A 20,174-nucleotide genomic window follows, 5' to 3' on the forward strand; every position below is an offset into this window, starting at 1 on the left:
CATTTGACTTTCATGGCCACATGTGTGATATTCTGGAGTTATTTCTGAAACCTTGGGAACTAATCTATCACCAACGTTTAATTTCTCAGGAAAAATCCGTATGAAAGGAGTCACACTAAGAAGTCATTGAAATTAGATATACCACCACATATTTTCTTTCAGTTTAGATGCCATCCTGCGGGTCTGCTGGGAATTCAAGTGCAATAACAGATCACACTTTCTTGGTATGCATTTTGGTTTTTAACACAACAGTGAACCCTGTGATTCAGTTCAATCCCAGCTTCCACACAGACAAAGGGAAGGGAAGGTAATGAGGGCCTAGATAATGTCCTTGTGTTTTTTTAAGAACTTCAAAGAACTATGAGGGAAGATGCATAGTCACAGAAGCTATCTCAAGATAGTATGCATGTCACCCGTGCCCTTGCAAGCTAGCTACAGAAAGGCCCTGTAGCATGGCCCTTCTGTGCAACTTTGCCCTTAATACTGTCATGGGTCCATATCCAAGGGCCAAGAGGAACTAGGAGGGAGGGTCATTCTCTCAAGGTCAATCTCAGCCAGAGAGAACTCCAGGGACTCAACACACCCCCAAACACTTGGTTCTCAATGTTTCTTTCATCATAGAAGATACTACCTCCAAACAGCACCTTTTTGTAGTGGCGTCTTCCCTTGCCAGTGAACTTATAGTAGTGGTCACACCCTTTGGGCGTGGTTTCAGGTGCAGACATGAATCTTTTAAGGTAGAGGAGCTGCGGGCTCATGGGCTCGCACTCTCTTGAGTTGTGGAGAGCAGGAGAGCAGAGACTGCATCTTCTGGAGCAGGAAGACCTCGGCGGTTATTTACTCTTATCTGTGTTATGTCCTTCCCTAATAAATACCTATTTATCATTTATCTTGGGTCTGGTGAACTCATTTAAACACTGTCTTCAACCTTTGTCCTATAAAGTAGAGCTCTGCCAAATAACAGGTTCTTAAGGCATCTGCAAGTTGGTCAAGGTCTCATAGGATACAAGGTTCTGGAAAGAGAACTCTGAAGACCAAAAGTAAATGCTGGATTTGTTTAGGTCTTGGAGATGTTTGACCTGGCCTCAGAAACAGACATACTTTTCCTACCTGCATTGTGCTTTGCCAAATATTTGTCTTTGTACTGCTTCTTTTTCTTGCCAAACCAAGTACAGCTGGCCTGCTGCTCTTGTTTGGTCTTCTCCATGGCAATGCAAGCTACTCGCCTAGTACACAAAGAAAGGAAGAAGAATCCAACAAAGTTAATGCATAGTTTTATGCTGAGAAAAGAGAAAAAGTCATTTGAAAGCTACACAAAATAGCAAGAATATCCTCCCTCCTCAGTCCTTGAAATCACTGACATAATGGCCGTTCTTTGGCTTTCATGACAGCTTCCTAGAAATGGTTTAAAACTACAAGCATATGTTAAAATTGCTTTGTGTTCCTTGAGCCCACATTAACTGTTAATAAGGGTCATGAGTTTCAAATGTGGTTATGAGATTCAGTATGATGAGCATGGGATGATGAGTTAAGGAAGGCCTGTTTTGCATCCTGGATTTGTCACTCATCAGCCTATTTTAGTGTTAGGCATGTTTCTAGGAATTTTCCATGTATTAGCCCAGGTAATCTTTCTGACACACTCAATCACACATTGCATCGAAATTCTTAAAGTTTGTAGTTTTGTCTTTCATATTTTACTATATTAGAAATGATTTTTGCTCATCATATAAAGTAGGAATCCAGTCTCTTTTGTCTCCTAGCAGGATATACTGAAAATAGGAAGACCTTTCCTCACTGCTGGGCAATGCTATTAGTTACATAGCAAGTGCCTATTTTGTTATGGGAGTGCTTTAGGATTTCTTTCTCTTTAGTTGGTCTATGTGAGCATCTCTGAATTACTACACCTTTGTGAGTTTGGACATTTGGTTGAGTAAGACCTTGTTCCTTGTTCAAGATATCCTGGCTATCCCTGAACTTGTGCATTTCCAGATGAACTTTAAAGATAATTTATGTATGTATGTATGTATGTATGTATGTATGTATGTATGTATGTATGTATGTATGCTGGGTGTCCTCCTTATCACTCTCCACCTATTCGTTCGAGGCAGGGTCTCTCCCTGAACCTGGTGCTCATGTTTTCTCAGCTAGGCTGGAAATCAGCAAGTCTCAGTGATCTTCCTGTCTTCATTTTCCTAGGAGCAGGCATACACCTGATTTGCTATGTGGGTCCTGAGATATGAACTCTGGGATTCATGACTGCATAGCTAGTCCTCTTAATTACTCCTGGAGTCATCTCTCCAACCTCTCCAAGTAAACTTTAAAGTTAGTTTGTCAATTTCTAAACTTGGAATTTTGACTGAGATAGACATCTTTATAATATTGAGTATTATAGTCCATGAATGCAATGTTTGCCTGTCTCTTCTTTAATACCATGGTACATTTTATTTTGTTTTGTTTGAGACACGTTCTCATGTATCTCAGTGTGGCCTCAAAGTCTTTATGTAAGCCAAGAATAACTTTGAACTCCGGATGCTCTTGCCTGCACCTCCCAGTGCTAGGATTGCAAATGTGCACTACTGACATTTTTTCTTGTTCTTAAACAAGACTTCATGTAGCCCAGGCTGGCCTCAAAGTCACTATGAAAAAAAGGTTGGCTTTGAACTGATCCTCTTGTCTCCACCTTCCCAAATTCTGAGATTACAGGCATGAGCCACCACTCCCAGTTCAAAACTCCCTGCTAAGGCCACACACTAGGCAAGCATTCAATCACTAAGCTATATCTCCAGCCTTGCTAGGCAAGCATTTTACCACTGAGCTACATCTCCAGCCTTGTTTCAATAAATTAAAAACCAGTTATTAATCCTGTATTTTCAGGAGAGTCTAATTTTTTTTCCATTATGAAAGAAGGTCTTTGTAGCCCAGGCTGGTTGGACTTCACTATGTAAACTAGGTTAACCTTGAACTCCTGGAAATTTTCATCTTTAGTTCACACTATATGGGAATTCAGATAGGTACCACAATACCTGACTGACTGAATTGTTTTTCCCAATGTGAGGAAGGGTGCCTGACAGATTCTATCTTTGTTAAGCCTATGGCGTACTCTTGGTTCTCTGGCATAATAGCAAATGCTTTCTTGGTAAGATGGAGTACTCCATCTTATGGCTCTGATGAAAGGATCTTATAGAACAACTGGTTGCTGAGTTTCCCAGTACCCTTTCAGCTATTCAGTGCTTTCAAGCTCATTAAAACAAAACAAAACACCCCTTCATTTTTTTTTGCAGCATTTTTTCCTGTGCAGCAAGAAGACTGATCTGAAGAGCCTAGACCTCAGCATAGCCGAGAAGCAAACCATCTTTTTCCACTGCAGTTTCTCTAGATTGCTGCACAGGACTAAGAGCTCATAATTTATATAGCTGCTCTAAGTAGGAGGAAGCCTGGAATCTACATAATTATTGTTTTTCTTCCCTAAAATTTGTTTCCACTACAGTCTCCTGTATCCCAGGATGGCCTCAGATACTCTATGTAACTAAAGATGACCTTGAGCTTCCGATCATCCCATCTAAGCATCCCAAATGCTGGATTATAGGCCTGCACCACCACACCTGCTTTTCTCTGTGCAGGGGATCAAACCCAGGGCTTCACCACTTGAGCTACTACATCCCCATCCCACACTTGAGTATTCTGAATGAATACTCATAATATATGACAGCTCTCTAGAGACATTTTGTGAAATGGAGCATTCCTAGCAGCAGCAGCAGCAGCAACAACAACAACAACAAGATGACTTAGAAATTGCTTTCCTTCTGCTTCTGCTAAACTGTCTGCAGATCAGATTTAAAGGCAATGCCAAATGGCTTGCTGCTGTTTCTCCATGTGTAACATGATGACACCTGAAGTCCTCATCGACTTTCTAAATTCAATAATAGTTTTGGGAAACATGAGATAGTTGAAAGAGGTAATTAAGGCAAAGAGATTAACCAAGAAATCTCTTAGTGAGAAGGACTGGTGAAAAAGCAGATATTTATGGGCTTGATATTTTGATTATTTTTAAATAAGTTCAAGTATTTGTGTGTGTGTGGGGGGGTACGGGTTAGGGTGTGGCAGAAGTCCAGCTTTTGACAGGTTATGTTTTGTTACTGTTAGTATTCAGTCATCTGTACTGGCCTGCCCTTGGGGTTTTGATAGGAGACACCTTCAGCTGCAGCCACTAAGAGCACCTCCTGTGCACATTCACTACATTCCCTTTTAAAAGGGCCCTGTCCACCTCCCATCTCTGTCTCTCTCTGCTTCTCTGTCCCTCCTTCGCTCCCACCTCTCTCCTGCTGCTCCTGTCCCCAGAGGCTGTCTCCCTTCTCCCTTTCCCCCTTTCCCATTCACTTTCCCCCAATAAAAAAATCCCCTTCACCCAAGCTCTGTTGCATGGCATCTTTCTCTCATGTGCCACTTTTTAAAAAATTACAACAGTTACAAAAAACAAAACCCAGGCATTAAATTATCTTTTTTGGTATTAGATTTCTGGTAGATATTGGCCAAATACTTAAGAGGGTAAGATTACGGACATTTAATAGATGATACACACACTCTCTTCTCTCAGTTAAAAACAGTGTCTGAAATGCCTGTCTGACTTCAGCCTGTTTCACAAGTTCACAAGTTCGGCTTTCTAACAGAATAGGTCATCTTTCCCCCTCTCTGTCTCTTGTTCTGTGGATGGAACCCAGGGCATGCCAGGCAAGCATCTACTTCTGAGCCGGAAAGACCATTCTTAAAGAATGGTAAGGCAAAGAACAAAGCTTCTGATTGTCCTTTCTCCCAACGGTGGAACAGGTCTTTAAATACCCCAAGTGACACTGAGTCATGGCACTTGAAGGTTTTCTTCCTGGTGTTGTAGGATGATCACAAAATAATACAGAGGGGCAAGAGGTAGCCACGTCTGGACGAAAATGCCATTCTAGAAAGATCAGAACACTTTGTAGGAGTTGAGGGCTCTGCCCTAATGATCTGAGGCTAGTCACTCAGCTTGTCTTTGAGCCTCCTTTCCTTACCCATGTGCAGATCTAACTGGAACCAGTATCTGACTAGCAGCTGAGCATTGAGAATTCTTAGATAACTCATTTTAGGATGCGATCTTTGATCGAGGGCAGTTGAATTTTGTACAGTTAGCAAAGCAAAGGATTTATCAAGCAAGTTTTACAATACAAAACATGAAATTGAGAACTGGAAGGGAGGGAATTGTTGCATCATAAAACAACAAAAACATACCATTCCTGAAGTTCAGGAGAAGGAATGAGACCTGCAGTTCCATTTTTGGAGTTTTCCAGTTTACCCTGCCACCAGTTGTGGTCATCCTTACTAATAATCTGAATGATATCACCAACTCGGAATCGGATGCCAGCTTCTTTGCAGGGGATGAGGTCATCCTTGGCTGGATCATATTCAAATTGTGCTCTTACATAGATCTATAAAATAGGAGTTTGTAAGGAAGGAGGCCACAGTGATGTGAAGGAAAACAGCGAGCACTAATCTAATAACCACACATCCAGATTCACAACACAAATAGGACATCAGATGGTGAAACAATGTATGGAAATAGGACACAAGAAACAGGGTGCCACATCTAATAATTACAGCTTCAACTTTGAGATTTATAATACTTGTTGAGTAAATTCTGCTTTGAGTAATAGGATGTGTGTATAGTATAGAGCAGTAGGCCAACCAATTTTAAAATTGGCTATGACTATGGTGATGGTATGGATATGTTGTCATGACCATGAGGCAGCCTTTAAGGCATGGAAACTGGCACTCAGGGTGGGTGGGTTTTTATCTTAAACTAGCAAGAACTCTCTGGGTTGGTATCTTGCTGTTGGATGCTGTCATGACAACTGGCAGTGTCTCTATACACTGCAGACAAAGTTATATGCAGCTCAAACAATATTAAAAAGTTCAAAATACCACTTTATTTCTTTAGAGGAAGTTTGGCTTTGTATTTGTGCTTTACTCTTGCGGGAAAATAAAGATGAATCGGAACCCTTGCTTTGTCAATGTAACACTTGAAATCAGTACATAGCATCAAAGCATGCATGGTTTAAGGTCCTGAGCTTTATGGTGTGTGAATTTAGGAGACATGATAGCAGACAGGGGTTATAACAAAGCAGCGTTTTATGAATGACTGGAATTCTGAGTACTTTAAAATAAGGTACTATACCCAAGGTTGCCTGAGTTATGCAGTTCTGAGACTAAACTGTGGGCATAGTCTACCAATTACTAATTTATACAATTCTTAACTTAAAGTCAGATTTTATTTTTAGCATTACATTTCAAGGAAAAAACCTCCACGATTCTATCTCTTGATGTTAAGTTTGAATAGTTACATTTAAGTCACTGTAAAACCAACCTGAAGGCTTTGGAACTACTGTATAATATTTCTATTTTAACAATCTAGCCCTTAAAATGAACAGATCTCTACATTTGTACCTAAAATCCACACTGCAAAAGTGCTGGCTGTTTGAAAGGTACCTGCTGATGCTGCACAGCACTTAGCATTTCTAAACTAGCACAGGAATATCAGGATAAAGGCCAGGGTACTGATGCTGTTTTTCATTATATGTAGCTTTTAAACACACACAAGCAAATATAGACTTAATTTTAATTTAGCTTTCAATGTCAGAAAAATCCTTTAAAATGTTCATTAAGGCGTGACTTTGTATTTAGAATTCTATGAACTTTATGCACCAGAGGCAGGTAAGTCTCTCTAAGGCCAACCTCCTTACTGTGAGCAAAAAATGATCAGGTTGAAATTACAATAACCATCACAGCTACAGAGGTGTGAAGAAAAAAATCTTTATAGAAAATTAGTCATGTATAATGTGTTAAAATGAAATGGTACAAGCTTTCAATGCTCAAATGTTATGGTCCAAAATGCAGACATTATGGGATGGAAAGGGTTAATAAAGGATTGACTATTAGCTCGGTTTAGAGAAGTTTCTATAGAGGGTATCTATTCACCTGTCGTCCTTTTGGTTGGGTGGTTGACGGCAAGTCCTGTAGAATAAAGCCAACCCAGGAGAAAAAAATTTTCATTTACTTGTCAAGAGCACAAAGTAATTTGTGTGTTTCTGTTACAATATGGTTAAAAATGAACTAGATTTAAGTTGTAAAGAGATCATATGCATTATTACATTTCTCAGAAATGTTGAGTTATATATATATATATATATATAAAAAAAAATCAAACCCAGGCCATTTAGCAGCAAGCTGAAGAAAGCAGGTAAGTTGAAGCAGAGAGAAAATGTGTTCTTAAGAAACAACTCAGCATCTTCAACACAAAAGCCACTGCGGTTCAAATAGCCTATTACAAAAACCCCTGAGCACCAAAGAACGGTTGTCTTTTTCAACTTCAACACTGCAACCGTTTAGATTTTGAAAAATTTAATTGGTCTATAGCTTTTTACCATCTTAAAAGCGTCACATGTTATTGTTAAAAAGGAATTCTTTGGGAGCCTAGATTCACAATGGAAACACAGGAACAATTTTCTCGTACAATTTTTCTTACTTAGATACTTGGAATATCATTCCATTTGGGATGATCTTTGAATGATTTATGACTTTATTTGATTAAAAAGTCGATATATTCTTAAAGGGCAAATTAGAAGTCAGGACAAAAGGCAACACTGCTGCATTCTTAGAGCTGGCTGACAAGCAGCAGCATCAGCAACTTAAGAGACTTGCTATCAAGAAAAATGGCAAACCTGCACATGTAAATGCTTCTGTTTGATTAAACAATTCTTTCTATAATCCAGAACAGAGAGTTCTGAAAAAAATGGCAACTTTCCAAGTTCGAGTCAAATATGTACTTTGTGTTAAAGATGTGATACCAGCGTGGCTTAAGTGCAGTTGGAAGCCAGTTCCGTTTGCTTTTCAGATCCAGGCAAGGCTTATAATTCACAAAAATATGTGCACGTACCACAATAACAAGAGGGCACACCAATTCGTAAACTTAGATAGCGGAAACTATAACATGTTGCTGATATCCCTCAGAATGGAAGACTATAAAACCCAAGAACACCCAAATGCTTATTCTGCAAAATCCCTTATATTTCTTCATCATTTTTTTTAAATTAAAAAAATTCTTAAAGAAATTTAAACACAATTCTATTTATTCCTTTGAGCAGTCATACATACTGTCAGGGAGGCAGAGAGGTATTTTAGAGCAATTATAGCAGTCTTGAACTATGTTTCTTCAAATGTAACTGATTTTTAAGGAGAAGGAAATGTTGAGGAAGGTTTTTCCAGGAGTACACTGCACTGCTGCTGCAGTAGCCTTGTATGCCTGCAGAAGACAATCTTTCCACTGAACACATGTAACTAAACACTCATGGCAGGTGAGCACCAACAAAATTGTCACACTTGGCTGTGTGGAGCTAGAGTTCTTACCGAAACAGAATTGTTAGTGCTGCTATGACCATTAGCAGGGGACTGTCTGGAAGTGGAGGGGGAATCTCTCTGAAATAAGACACAAGGTTCATTAACACAGAACACCAGCACAGAAACAGATATTTACATCAACAGTTACAACCACAGTCTGACAACCATTTCCTTTGAGGTTAATGCTACAAAAGGTGCCTTACTGACTTAATTGCATGATTTCACAGAAGTATGAAAAAACTTTTTTTGTAGTTTGAAGATTCCCATATTATAAGTGAAGATGGTGTTGCCATACACTAATGATTATTTTTCTCCTGAATCCCAAATTCTACTATCTTTGCTTTTTTATTTGGACCCCAGGAATGAGATTAAGATCCTACTAAATATCTCATGATGATAAATATCACAGTATTATTGTGCTAAATATCTCAACTGCCTAGTTTTATATTAAAGAATAGGTTAAAGAATGGGTTTGAGAAGTAGGCAATGGTTTTTAGGTATCCACTATCAAGGACTACCAAGTAACTCCATTGAGAGTAAATGAACCTAAGAGAAGGACTTCACATGTAATCAACTTAGACCTTTCTAGAATAAATATTACTAATGGGGGTAAAAGAGAAAGCTGCATCAGAGAACAACTCACTTCCTTTGTATCATTTTAGCAGACTGGGTAAAATAGTAACTCTAAGCAACAATGTTCTACTTTGGCCAAATTCCTGGGAGCCACAGCACTCTCCCTAGAGCCACACTCTCAGATCTCTCTGTTGTTCAACCCATTCAGAATCCTTCACAGGTTCCATTCCTTAGTGATCAAGTCAACTTTAATGAAAAGCACTAAGAGAAGAAGAAAATAAGGGCTTTAACTACTTAATTTGTAGAGTTCTTTATGAACTTTGGTTCAAAATTTATATTTTCCTAGAATACTGAAAGAAAACTTCTGGAATTTGTTAATAGAATGTAATAGAATACTGAAATAGAATGAGATTCTTTAGAGGGACATTCTCATATAATATTGAGTGGCCTGATCTTTATTTGTCACCCTTGGGGATTAAAGTCAGTAGGGTAGGGTATAGCGGAAGTATGAGCCTTCATTTGAGATGCGCTGCCATAGGTAGAAGAGTCCAAGCCCAGGAGGGCTAAAAAAACAAAACAAAACAAAACAAAACCAAGAACCAATGTTGGAGGTGAGCAGAATAAAAGAAGGGAATCATTACTTTCCCCCTGATATTCAAAGGTATAGAATTTATATGTATAATACTTGTGTCTCCCTCAAACTAGCTCAACCACCTTGAAAAAAGAGAGAAACTTGTATTAATAACTAACAATATCTTCTGGTTAGCACCCTCCCCCTCCAATCTAGTTATTCAATTTCTTCAACACATGAGAAGTGCTGTGAGGAGAACCTATGGTTTTAAAGTATTTAAATTATCTATAAAAATGTATGCATGCTATTCTCTCTTTCCCTGAAGGGTTCACACTCTAAGTAGCAAACGTTAATGCTCTGAATCTTGAAGCTGGAAAAGCTCTTCAAAGTTTTGAAATACATTATTAATTGACATTCCATAGGAAGCCACCAAGAGGAGCTCAAGACCCAACAAAATAGACATTTTAATTGTCACTGGCTCACTAAAAATCTACTTGACAAAAGCACAGATTCTTATACATATGTTGAATAGGTTTAGATGAATTGTTTTCTTATGAGATGTGTAGCATCATTATAGACTTGAAAAGTATAATTTTTATTTCAAATTTTCTTAAGCACAAATCTAATAAGTTAGCTACCAGCCTTTAAAAATTACCTTTAGAAAATGTATACTTCATATCTTATTTATTTTCAGTGACAGGAATTGAACCCAGGGCCTCATACATGCTAGGCAAGCGTTCTACCACTGAGCTATATCCCCAGCTCTTGTACTTCATAATAACATACTTGGAAGGTCCACAGGAAAAAATTTAAAATAAGTTTCAATAAATAATACCAGAGATGAATGTGCTATAACCAAAGAATGATACTGTTATGATAATCTGTGTCTCTCAATATAGACAGAATAGTTTTTTGACTATAATGAACAACATAAAACTGAAAAAAATATAAGTTGAAAGAGTTCTAATTGTCAGGGGATAAATCTGTTTTAAGAAACTTTGGGGTTACAGGAACAGTTGGCCTGAACAAGGGAGAGCACATGGACCCCAGATGCTGTCGGGGAGGCCAGTACAAGACTGATCCAGACCCCTGCACATGGATGTCAATAAGGAGGTCTCTGCACTCCAGGGAGCCTCTGGTGGTGGATTAGTATTTTTCCCTGGTGCAAGAAGGGACTTTGAGAGCCCATCCCATGTGAAGGGTTACACTCTGGCCCTGGACACATGGGGAAGGGCCCAGGACCAGCACAGGAAGATTTGGTGGACTTTGCAGAGCCCCTGTTGAGGGCCCTACCCTGCCTGGGGAGTGGTGGGTGGATGGAGTGGGGGTAGGCTGGGGGTGGGGGAGGAGGGATGGGGGTGAGGGGAGGGAGAGGGAGAAGGGACTTACATGTGAAACATGTTCCCTAACTAGAACTAATAAATAAATAAAAAAAAGAAACTTTGGGGTTGTTATTCTACAAAAGGTATTTGTTTATGAGTTATTTGATATTTCGTATATGCAGACTTTTGCAAAATGTTGCAAGAGCCTACATCCCTGCCGTGAAGTCAGCTACCAATTCATCAGGGTCTTAATGCTCATCTTGAGACCTGCCAGTCATTCAAACATCAGTATCTCAACAGAAGTTGATCACTCCTCAGATTCTTGGAACTATCTGTGAAATTTCTTAGCAAGGGAAGTGCGTGGACTTCCTGGAAACACTGATGTAATTTTTGCCTCCGGGATTTCATTTTTTTTCTTTATCAAGCTTTATGTTATTGCAGCTTTCTTATATTTGGCTTAGATTTGGCTGCAGAAAGGCTGAAGATATCTGCATGGAATTGGGGCCGAGGAGGTGGGTGGGACCCCCTCTGTTCCGTTATCTTCGTTGTAAAATTGGTGTGCAGTGATCTAACAGCACAGGCAGAAACAATTTCCCAGAAAGCAAAAACATTCAGCCATCAGCAGACAGTTAGTTAACTCAGAGGAGATGGGAGGCGGGGCTTGTTAGAGTTATTACCTCACAGGATGAAGACTGAGTGCGGTAGCTTGGCACAATCTTGAAGGTAATACTCCCCCGCATTTCCCTCTGGGGGGAAAAAAGAGGAGAGTTCTCATGCAAATTAATGGTACAAACAAAACACAGGCAAAACCATTCAAAACACATGGGTGCAATTAGTATGCACCACCCGACAGCACACAGCCCTAAAATAAAACCTCACTATAAGACAGGAACCACTCAGGTTACTGGTAGAAGTTTCTGGGAAAGGGTCAGTGAAGTAAAGGCTGATCAGCTTGTACCTAACAGTGAAGGCTCTTATAGATCTCTGATGGTTATCTTTTTGTAGACATGAAATACAAAAAGAGTCGAAATGACATACCTTCCAAAAATGACTATACACTGAACTAAACAAGAGATTAAGTAATTACATAAAAATTCTATCAAATATGCTACCGTCTGATGCTATCTCCGTAAAATTGCTCTTATACTTTATCAATTTTGGCACTCTTTTTTTATTACAGCAAGTCTTGCATGCTTACTTCATGCCTAATAGGTATTCATTGCATGAGAAGATGCTGCCCTGAGCAGAAAGAGGGACCCAGGGCATGAAACAAAACTTTCCCCCTGTTTGCTACAACACAGATGGGGGGTCTGTCAAGGGTGTCAATGCTCTTTATTGAGGGCCTAACTTCAATACAGATTTTTTTCCGAGTACAGTCAATAACGGCCTGGCCTACCATGACTTTCTACCCCCTTGTATTGTAGAGAGACATACTACAGCTGGCTATGACTCAGCTAACCAGGAAAGAGGTTTCTGATATTGCTATGTCAGGAGCCTTTTGAGGTCAGTGAGAAACTAGTTTATACCAGTACATATGGGGAAGGTTTTGCTGTAAATATCTGGTTGGTAAGGATCAGATAAAGGATGAGCTGTGTGAAAGGGCCACACTGCTAAAGGCAGGCAAAATGGTTCCAAATTCCATTGCAATTTCCTAGTTGGCAGGGTTTTTTTCCCCCTGAGACAGTTTCTCTGTATTGCTTTGGAGGTTGTCCTGGAACTCACTCTGTAGACCAGGCTGGTCTCAAACTCACAGAGATCCACCTGCCTCTGCCTCCCGAGTGCTGGGATTAAAGGCATGAGCCATCAATGCCCAGCTAGGGTGTTGGATTTTAATGAACGTGGCACAAGTTCAACTTCATATACATGATGGTACAAGAAGCATTCGTTCTGTTTATGACTGAAGAACAGTGTGTGTTTTTAGCTATCTATTTAGTGTGTGTGTAAGGTATGAGTGGCAATATGGTTGTATGTGTGTTTGATGTATGTGCATGTAGGTATGTGAGTGCAAGCACCTGTGTGCATATGCGTGTGCATGCCAGACAAACATGAGTTTGAGTAGTCTACTCTATTACTCTCCACCATATTTCTTTGAGACAGGATCTCTCACTGAACCTGGAAATAGGCTGTTGGCTAGCAAGCCCCAGCTACCCTCATGTCTCCACCAGATACAATGCTGGGGTTATAGGCAGATGAGACCATGTCCTGCTTTTTACAAGGGTGTGACATCCAAACTCAGGTACTCTCACAAGTGCTTTTACTCACTGAGGCATCTCTCCATCTTCTATATTATGTATGTATTTACAAAGTAAGAAGTTAATAGAGCTATCAAGATGGCTCAGCAACAGGACCTGAACAATGAGAAGACTGATAGACATGCTATCACGGAAGGGGAAAATCTCATGGGTGTTAGCAGATATTCAATCACACTGTGCGCCCTGAGTTTGCATTTGCACTAATTAAGTAAAATGAACCTTGGGTCAGGAGGCTGAGTTAGCAACTAGTTGACAGAGTAATCCTAGAGCATCAGAGGGTGTCTGGAAGAGAGAGATGCAATGGAAGGAGTAGGGAGGGATTTAGAATGGTGTACAGTTTTGTTTGTTTGGCAAAGCAGAAGGATGCTCTCTTTGGGAGATTCTAGCGAGGAAAGAAGGTTAGCAAGGTGCTACTTAACTTCTCTGAGCTAGCAGGTTTTCACTCCAGCCTTTGAATCTTGAGTCTTATTTATAAACATAATGATAGAGATTTAGGTAAAGATACCTTTAGTGGCAGCAACTGAGCCCTTGCCTGTGGGAACAGAATTCCCACCAGGCTGCAGCCTGAGCAGCTGGGCCTCTGCCAGAGAAACAGGCTGGTAACTGTGGAGTCACAGTTGTTGGCTGAAATAGCAGTGGATTAAGTGCTGAAGTTAAAAACAACACATGGGACTCCATTCCTAGACAAAGAACTACAGGCAACTAAGGACTGTTGAGAGGGAGACTTAGTCATTGCCAGGGATGAGCCTCCCACTTGGTCATCCAATTCTAAGTGGTTAGCTCTGAAAGCATGTACACACAGTTAACTCAGCAACTTGTATTTATATATGTAAACATTTCTACATGTATAATAACAGAAAAAGAGTCCATGAGTGAGAGGAATTGAGGGGATGGTCTATAGAAGGGATTGGAGAGAGGAAAGGGAAGGAGGGAAATGCTGTAATTATATTTTAATTAAAAACACAATAATTAAAAACAAGATGGTTCAGCATGTAAAGGCACTTGCCACAAAGCTTGATAACCTGACTTCCACCCCTGGAGCCCATAAAGAGGAAGCAGAGAACCAGTTCCTTTAAGCCGTCCTCTGAACTCCACAGAAGTAGAGGCATGTGTGCAACCACACTCACAGGTAGTAAATAAATGCAATAAAAAAATCAAAATCTAACGAATGAGCTAACAATTAATCGTAGAAAAGGGAAAACTTTCATTTACTTACAAGCATTTTTTGTAGCTGTTCCACTGTTTGATTAGCGACACTGATGCCATTGATTTCTCGAATTTCATCACCGACATGAAGAGTACCTACAAAAATCAAACACAATTATAAAAATGAAGTGAGTAAATGTTTTTGTAATAATGAAAAGGCAAAGGTCTCAATGTAATAAAAATAAGTTATACATCTAAAAGCTAATTTTCAGAGACAGAGCCACATTTAGCTGCAGAAGTATTTAACTTTTATGTAGTAAAACCAAAAGAGAGATCTACTTTCAGAAAGCACAGTTTTGATGGATGGCCATAGAAATTTGTTGACAACCCAATGAGAGACTATCAGGTACGAACAGACAGAATTGAAAATAAGATAAATGACTAGTACTTCTAAAACAAAAACATAAATGGTGATATAAGTTAATAAATGGATAAGTTGAATAAGAATTCAGACATGGCTGGGGAGAGTTTCAGTGAACCTAAAGATACAACAAAAGATTACATATAATATAGGTCATAGAAATAAAGACATAAGGAAAAGAGAAAACAAGAATAAAGAATGGATAAAGAATAAATAAAAGCTATGTAATGAATATAGGAGTGTTTAATGTAAGTGAAAAAGAGAAAGTATAGAGAGAATGAAGAGGCAATGTTTGAGCAGTTGAACGTTTTCTTGAACTGATAAAAATGTTACCATACAGATCCAGGAAGAGTAAGATAGATAAAAAGAAATCTGGGCCAGCAGTAACAGGCTCTTGCCACCAATTCTGACAATCTGAGTTCAATCCCTGGAACCTACATTGTGGAAGGAGAACTGACTCCTGCAAGTTGTCCTGTGACCTCTACATACACACTGTGGCATGTGTATGTGTGAATGTTTGTGTGCATGCATGTGTGCACTTGTGAGCACACACACAAAAATAAATAAACATAATAAAGATATTGCTTAACTTGAATATATAGAAAGTTTAAAATTAAAAGGTAACCACTAATAGCACAGAAATAGGGTGCTGAAATTAAAAGCTAGTATTTAGGGGTTAATGAAACAAACAAACAAATCTCAAAAAAAATGAACAAGGAAAGCAAGATGGTAGAATCATCACAACAAATACCAATAAACTATCAAAAAATAGTGATCAAAACCGGTCACAGTAGTGCACAACCTTAATCTCAGTGCTCAGGAGGTGGAGTCAGGAGGATTACAAGTTTAAAGTCACCCTTGGTTACATAATGAGTTTGAGGCTGATGTACCTAATTCCTATAGTCAAATATGTAAGTCCACTCTACTACTATAAATGAATATTTAAATATTGGTAGGGCAGGCATACAAAAATTAATCAACACATAGAAGATTTAAACAAAAACATTAACAACACCAAGCCAATCATTATATAGGGAACTCTGTATGCAGCAGTTAAAAAAAATAAAGGTTCTTCATAAATACAGATTCACAAAAATGATTAATGTGCGATGTCATTAGGAAAGTCTTAAACTTCTGAGAAATGGTGTCATACAAACCACACTCTCTGACCACAGCATAATTAAGTTAGCAGTAAGTTACAGAAAGATGTTTAGAAAATATCTTCAAATATGATAAAAAATACTAAATCACGTATGGGCCAATGAAAAAATATAATAGCAATATAAGAATACTGATAACAAATCGTTGTGTATCAAAACTGGTGGGATACAGATGAAATTGTACTTCGAGTTTTCATTTTACTTTATTTCATTCCAGTGGTGAGGATGGAGCTTAGGAACATGGTCTACAATGACTGACACTCAAAGACAAAGAGCTTTTTTATGTGAACCATAAAGAGAAAACAAAATGACCCCTCCCACTTCTAGCAGTAGGTATAGGAAGAATTAAGGATGGTAAAGAAAGAATTACAGATGGAGCTCACCTTGCCTGTGAATCATACCCCCATGCATGATTCTTGCAACAATACAATGATTTAGCTCATTCATTTTCAAAGTGATTCCCTATTTAAAAAAAGAAAATAAAGTTGGTAAGGGTACAATTAAACGGAAACACTGTATTTGTGATTTTACTGTAGGTAATTTTAATAAGAAGAGTTATAAAATTATTAGACAATATGTAGAAAATGAAGATACTCTATTACTTTACACACATTGTTCTATGATAGAAACGCTACTTGTAGGTGTTTTCATTGCTATAATAGCATGCATGCATTTTATATAGTGCTTTTTAATCATTTGATTATGATTATTTTTTACATCACTCTGTTTTTTTATGTTGCCAACTATTTTTTAAAGGATTTTACTCCTGCCAAGGGTATATACTTTCTATTAGTATATTCCTTATATTTCTTCCACAAAATATTTATTTTATAATCCACATAAATTATTTCAAACTATAAAATTTGCTAAGTTTAACATGTGTAAACATGTGTCAATCTTTCATTACAATCAGATGGTGACTGTGTCTTTTGTTCCCTTTCCAGATTTTTTATTTAAACTAGAAACAATCTTATTTTACATATCAATTCCAGTCCCCTCTCCCCCCCCATTCTCAAATGCTCCCCCCATCCCATCCACCTTCTGCTCCCCAGGGAGGGTGAGACCTTCCATGGGGGAACCATCAAAGTCTGGTGACTGTGTCTTATCCCCAAAAGTTTCCTCTTATTTGTTGGTTATCTACTTCCATTGCTCTATGCTCTCCACTTATGCCCAAACACCTACTGATGGGCCTTTCTCGACTATAGCTAAGTTTGTATTATTCAGAAACGGACCACATTCATTTTGGTTGCTTTAACTTATAATTCTTTTTAACTTATTTTTTGTCCTTGTTGAACAGTATTGCATTGTTCAGACACAACTTACTCATTCATTTGTCCACTGCACTGCTTACAGTTTTGGCAGTTATAAATAAATCAGCATTCTGGGCTTAATCTTCACTGATAACATTTTGTTTTTTGTTTTTTTAAAAGATGATTTGGGACATTTTATGTATTGGTGGATCATCTTTTTACAGACACCAGGGTAACTTTTTCTGTGTTAATATTTTAGTATAGACACTGTTGAAATGAGCATATGTTAGTGTTTTCATATTTTGTTTATTTGCTTTGCTAAAATTAAGTTTAGACATTTTTATCTATATTCATGAGTGATTCTAATCTGCACTTCCTTATAATATTACTATCTGGGTTTTATAGGGTAGCACTAGCTTTATAGAATGAGTTGGGAAAAAATTCCTTCTCATTGTTTTGGGGAAAAGTTCATGTAGAATTATCTGAGGCCTGTCTGGGGTGAATAGATGTTTGTTTACATCTCCTTAGGAAACACTAATGCAATAGCCATTTTTTTTCATGACCAATCTGATCTTCTGCTTGAGTGATGCTGTTGAGTTTCTGTTTTCTATTCCACTGATTTCTACTTTTTTTTTTTTACCTTCTGATTTCTTTTATCTATGGGTTAATTCAAATTGTGTTACTTAGTTTTCAAGTATTTGAGATATAAACATAAATATAACTTCTTGTGCTCCCTTTTAACCTCTTTTTTCTGTTTTGGTGGATTTATTCTCATTCTGTTGTATCTTATGGTATGTTTTGGGTCTGCTGACAGCCAACAAGTCCTAATGATGCTCCTCTTTCCATCTCCAGTGCTGCAGTTACAAGCACATCTGACTTTTTACACGAGAGCTGGGTCCCAACTCAGCAAGCTCTCTTACCCACTGAGTCGTCTCTCCAGTCTTCCCCAATCCAAATTATCTGCAACCCCTCATGTTGCTGCTTTAGCGGCTGCATTTGGCTTTATTATAACATATGTATTTAGTCTTTGAGTGATACTATACTACTGCATTTATGAGAACTTTCTAATAGCACACAGCCATTTCTTTCTATTTGACCTTTTGTGTTACCCTTGTAGTCCATTTTCCAAGTTGTACATCCTAACGCCAAGTATCTTTGAAAGAGATTTAAGACATAAGGGAAAAAAGTTATAGTCTTTTAGGTTTGGTGTATCTACAGATGCTTATATTTGGCCCATTTTTGAAAGACACCTTTGGTCTCAACAGATTCTTATCTCTGCTCCCTCAATCTAGGAACTCTGCCTGTTTTGCTTCACAACTCCCTTCCCAGGCACTGGGAAGGTAAGATGTGAAATTACTGGTGTTACTGCCTTTGTATCCCCCCCCCCCCGATCTCTGTCCTTTGATGCTTGATGCCCAACATCTCAAAAACAATTCTTACCTGTAATTTAATATTTGTCATAATTTCATGTTTCAGATGAGAGGGCCAGAAGCCTAAGTTTTGTACTTACATTTAAGGCCATTTTATATTTTTTCAAATGTTCCCTATTAAAAGACAAATTTTCATAAACATATTTTTTTGCAGTAGACCTGGTTGGTCCTAAGAATCACACAGGGAGCTGTTAATAATGCTGACTCTTAAGCACACTCTTTAGATTTATATTCATGGGCTCAGGAATGGAGCCCAGAATTATGTACCTTTTAACAAGGTCACTTTATAGGAAGGCGGTCTTCAATTTGAAGTGGTGATTAGTAGGCATTCAATTTTGCCTCTTTGGAGAATAACATTCTGTCAGAAAACTTCATGGGATTATCTGAGAATTTATATTCTAGCTTAATTTGAACCATGCCATGAAATATACTTTGCATGGTTCCTAGTTTGAAGCTCTCAGAAGGATTAGGCAAGTACTGTGAAAAGTATAGTTTTCAAAAATGATTTTGATCCTAACATTCAAATGTAATGTTCAGGTTTCATTTCCAACGTGTACAGTCAATCAGCATGTATGGTTACTTAGAGCAGTGTTCTGGAAAATGCTGTAGATGAATGCATACGTCAAACTGAGTTTCATAAGGGAAATGATGGCATACCAGAGATCCAACCCTTAAAGCTACTAGGTTTCTATATTAAGTCAACTAACATGAATGGGAACCTACTATGTTGTGGACACCCTTTTAGGCACAGTAGTAAATTATAGTCAATGCTTTCCATTCTGTCTGCCCCCAAATTTCTCTGCAGAGAAGAACTGACTCATGTTCTTTCTGTTCCCAAGATTGCAAACTCCAGGGAAAGTATTGGGTCAGCTTGGGATGAGTATGAACTTATGAAAGCTTGAGGAACTTGGGGGTGGCATATATTCCTGGTCTTTCATTGCTTACACAAACAAGCCTTTCCCCTCTTGTGTAAGCTAGTTCAAGTATGGTTTTTGTCATTTCTAATTATGGAAGTCCCAATCAATAAGGAAACAACTCTGAGTACAGTGTTACAAACTGGGAAAATATAGACTATAAAGGAAGTGTATCACCCTTAGGGAATGCATGCATTATAAAGGTTCCCCAGGCAGAAGACGCCATATAGATAGAATCTTCAGAGTAATTCAGACTACGAAGAAGACAACTGAATAGGTAAACAGCCATAGTGATTGCAGTAGAATTATATACTATTATTGTTAATATATATTTTACACAAATCATCCATGTCCACCCTTCTCTTCCTCCTTGAGTAGCAGCCTTTACAGGTTGGAGTTAGCTGATTGTAACTCAAGTGCTTCCTACTTACCATTGGTTCATCTGTGTTCTTTTGGAACTGTACCAGCCGAACTCTGGTCACATTCTCCATGTCCATGTCTCCGTTGGCGCTTTCTGGAGAATCACCATTTAAATAGGGAGAGGTCGGGGGAGGTGTGACCCTTAGTGCTTCATCACTGTAAACTTCATGTGCCACTACGTCGTGAGTCTGAAGTAAGGCCTGGCATTTTTATGAAAGTAGAAACATATCAGCTATCGGACCAATCTAGCAGAAATCTGCTACATAAACATGTGTAATATCATACAACTGAATG

General features: G+C 38.5%; 1 protein-coding gene across 8 annotated transcripts in view; it reads right to left on the reverse strand.

The window, feature by feature from the left end:
- Cask (calcium/calmodulin dependent serine protein kinase) overlaps positions 1 to 20,174 on the reverse strand; it is a 328,910-nt gene that overhangs the window by 22,371 nt on the left and 286,365 nt on the right. For 2 of the 8 annotated variants that reach the window (XM_027433192.2, XM_027433193.2), the window contains exons 14-21: positions 19,892 to 20,080; positions 16,250 to 16,328; positions 14,356 to 14,441; positions 11,565 to 11,633; positions 8,431 to 8,499; positions 7,003 to 7,038; positions 5,260 to 5,456; positions 1,111 to 1,226 (exon numbers count right to left, since the gene is read on the reverse strand). In XM_027433192.2, the coding sequence (XP_027288993.1) occupies positions 1,111 to 1,226; positions 5,260 to 5,456; positions 7,003 to 7,038; positions 8,431 to 8,499; positions 11,565 to 11,633; positions 14,356 to 14,441; positions 16,250 to 16,328; positions 19,892 to 20,080 (841 nt within the window). The remainder of the gene's footprint in view (positions 1 to 1,110; positions 1,227 to 5,259; positions 5,457 to 7,002; positions 7,039 to 8,430; positions 8,500 to 11,564; positions 11,634 to 14,355; positions 14,442 to 16,249; positions 16,329 to 19,891; positions 20,081 to 20,174) is intronic. The other 6 variants (XM_027433199.2, XM_027433194.2, XM_027433195.2 and 3 more) reach the window with 3 other exon arrangements.

Source organism: Cricetulus griseus, chromosome X, assembly GCF_003668045.3.
Source record: "Cricetulus griseus strain 17A/GY chromosome X, alternate assembly CriGri-PICRH-1.0, whole genome shotgun sequence".
NCBI lineage: Eukaryota > Metazoa > Chordata > Mammalia > Rodentia > Cricetidae > Cricetulus > Cricetulus griseus.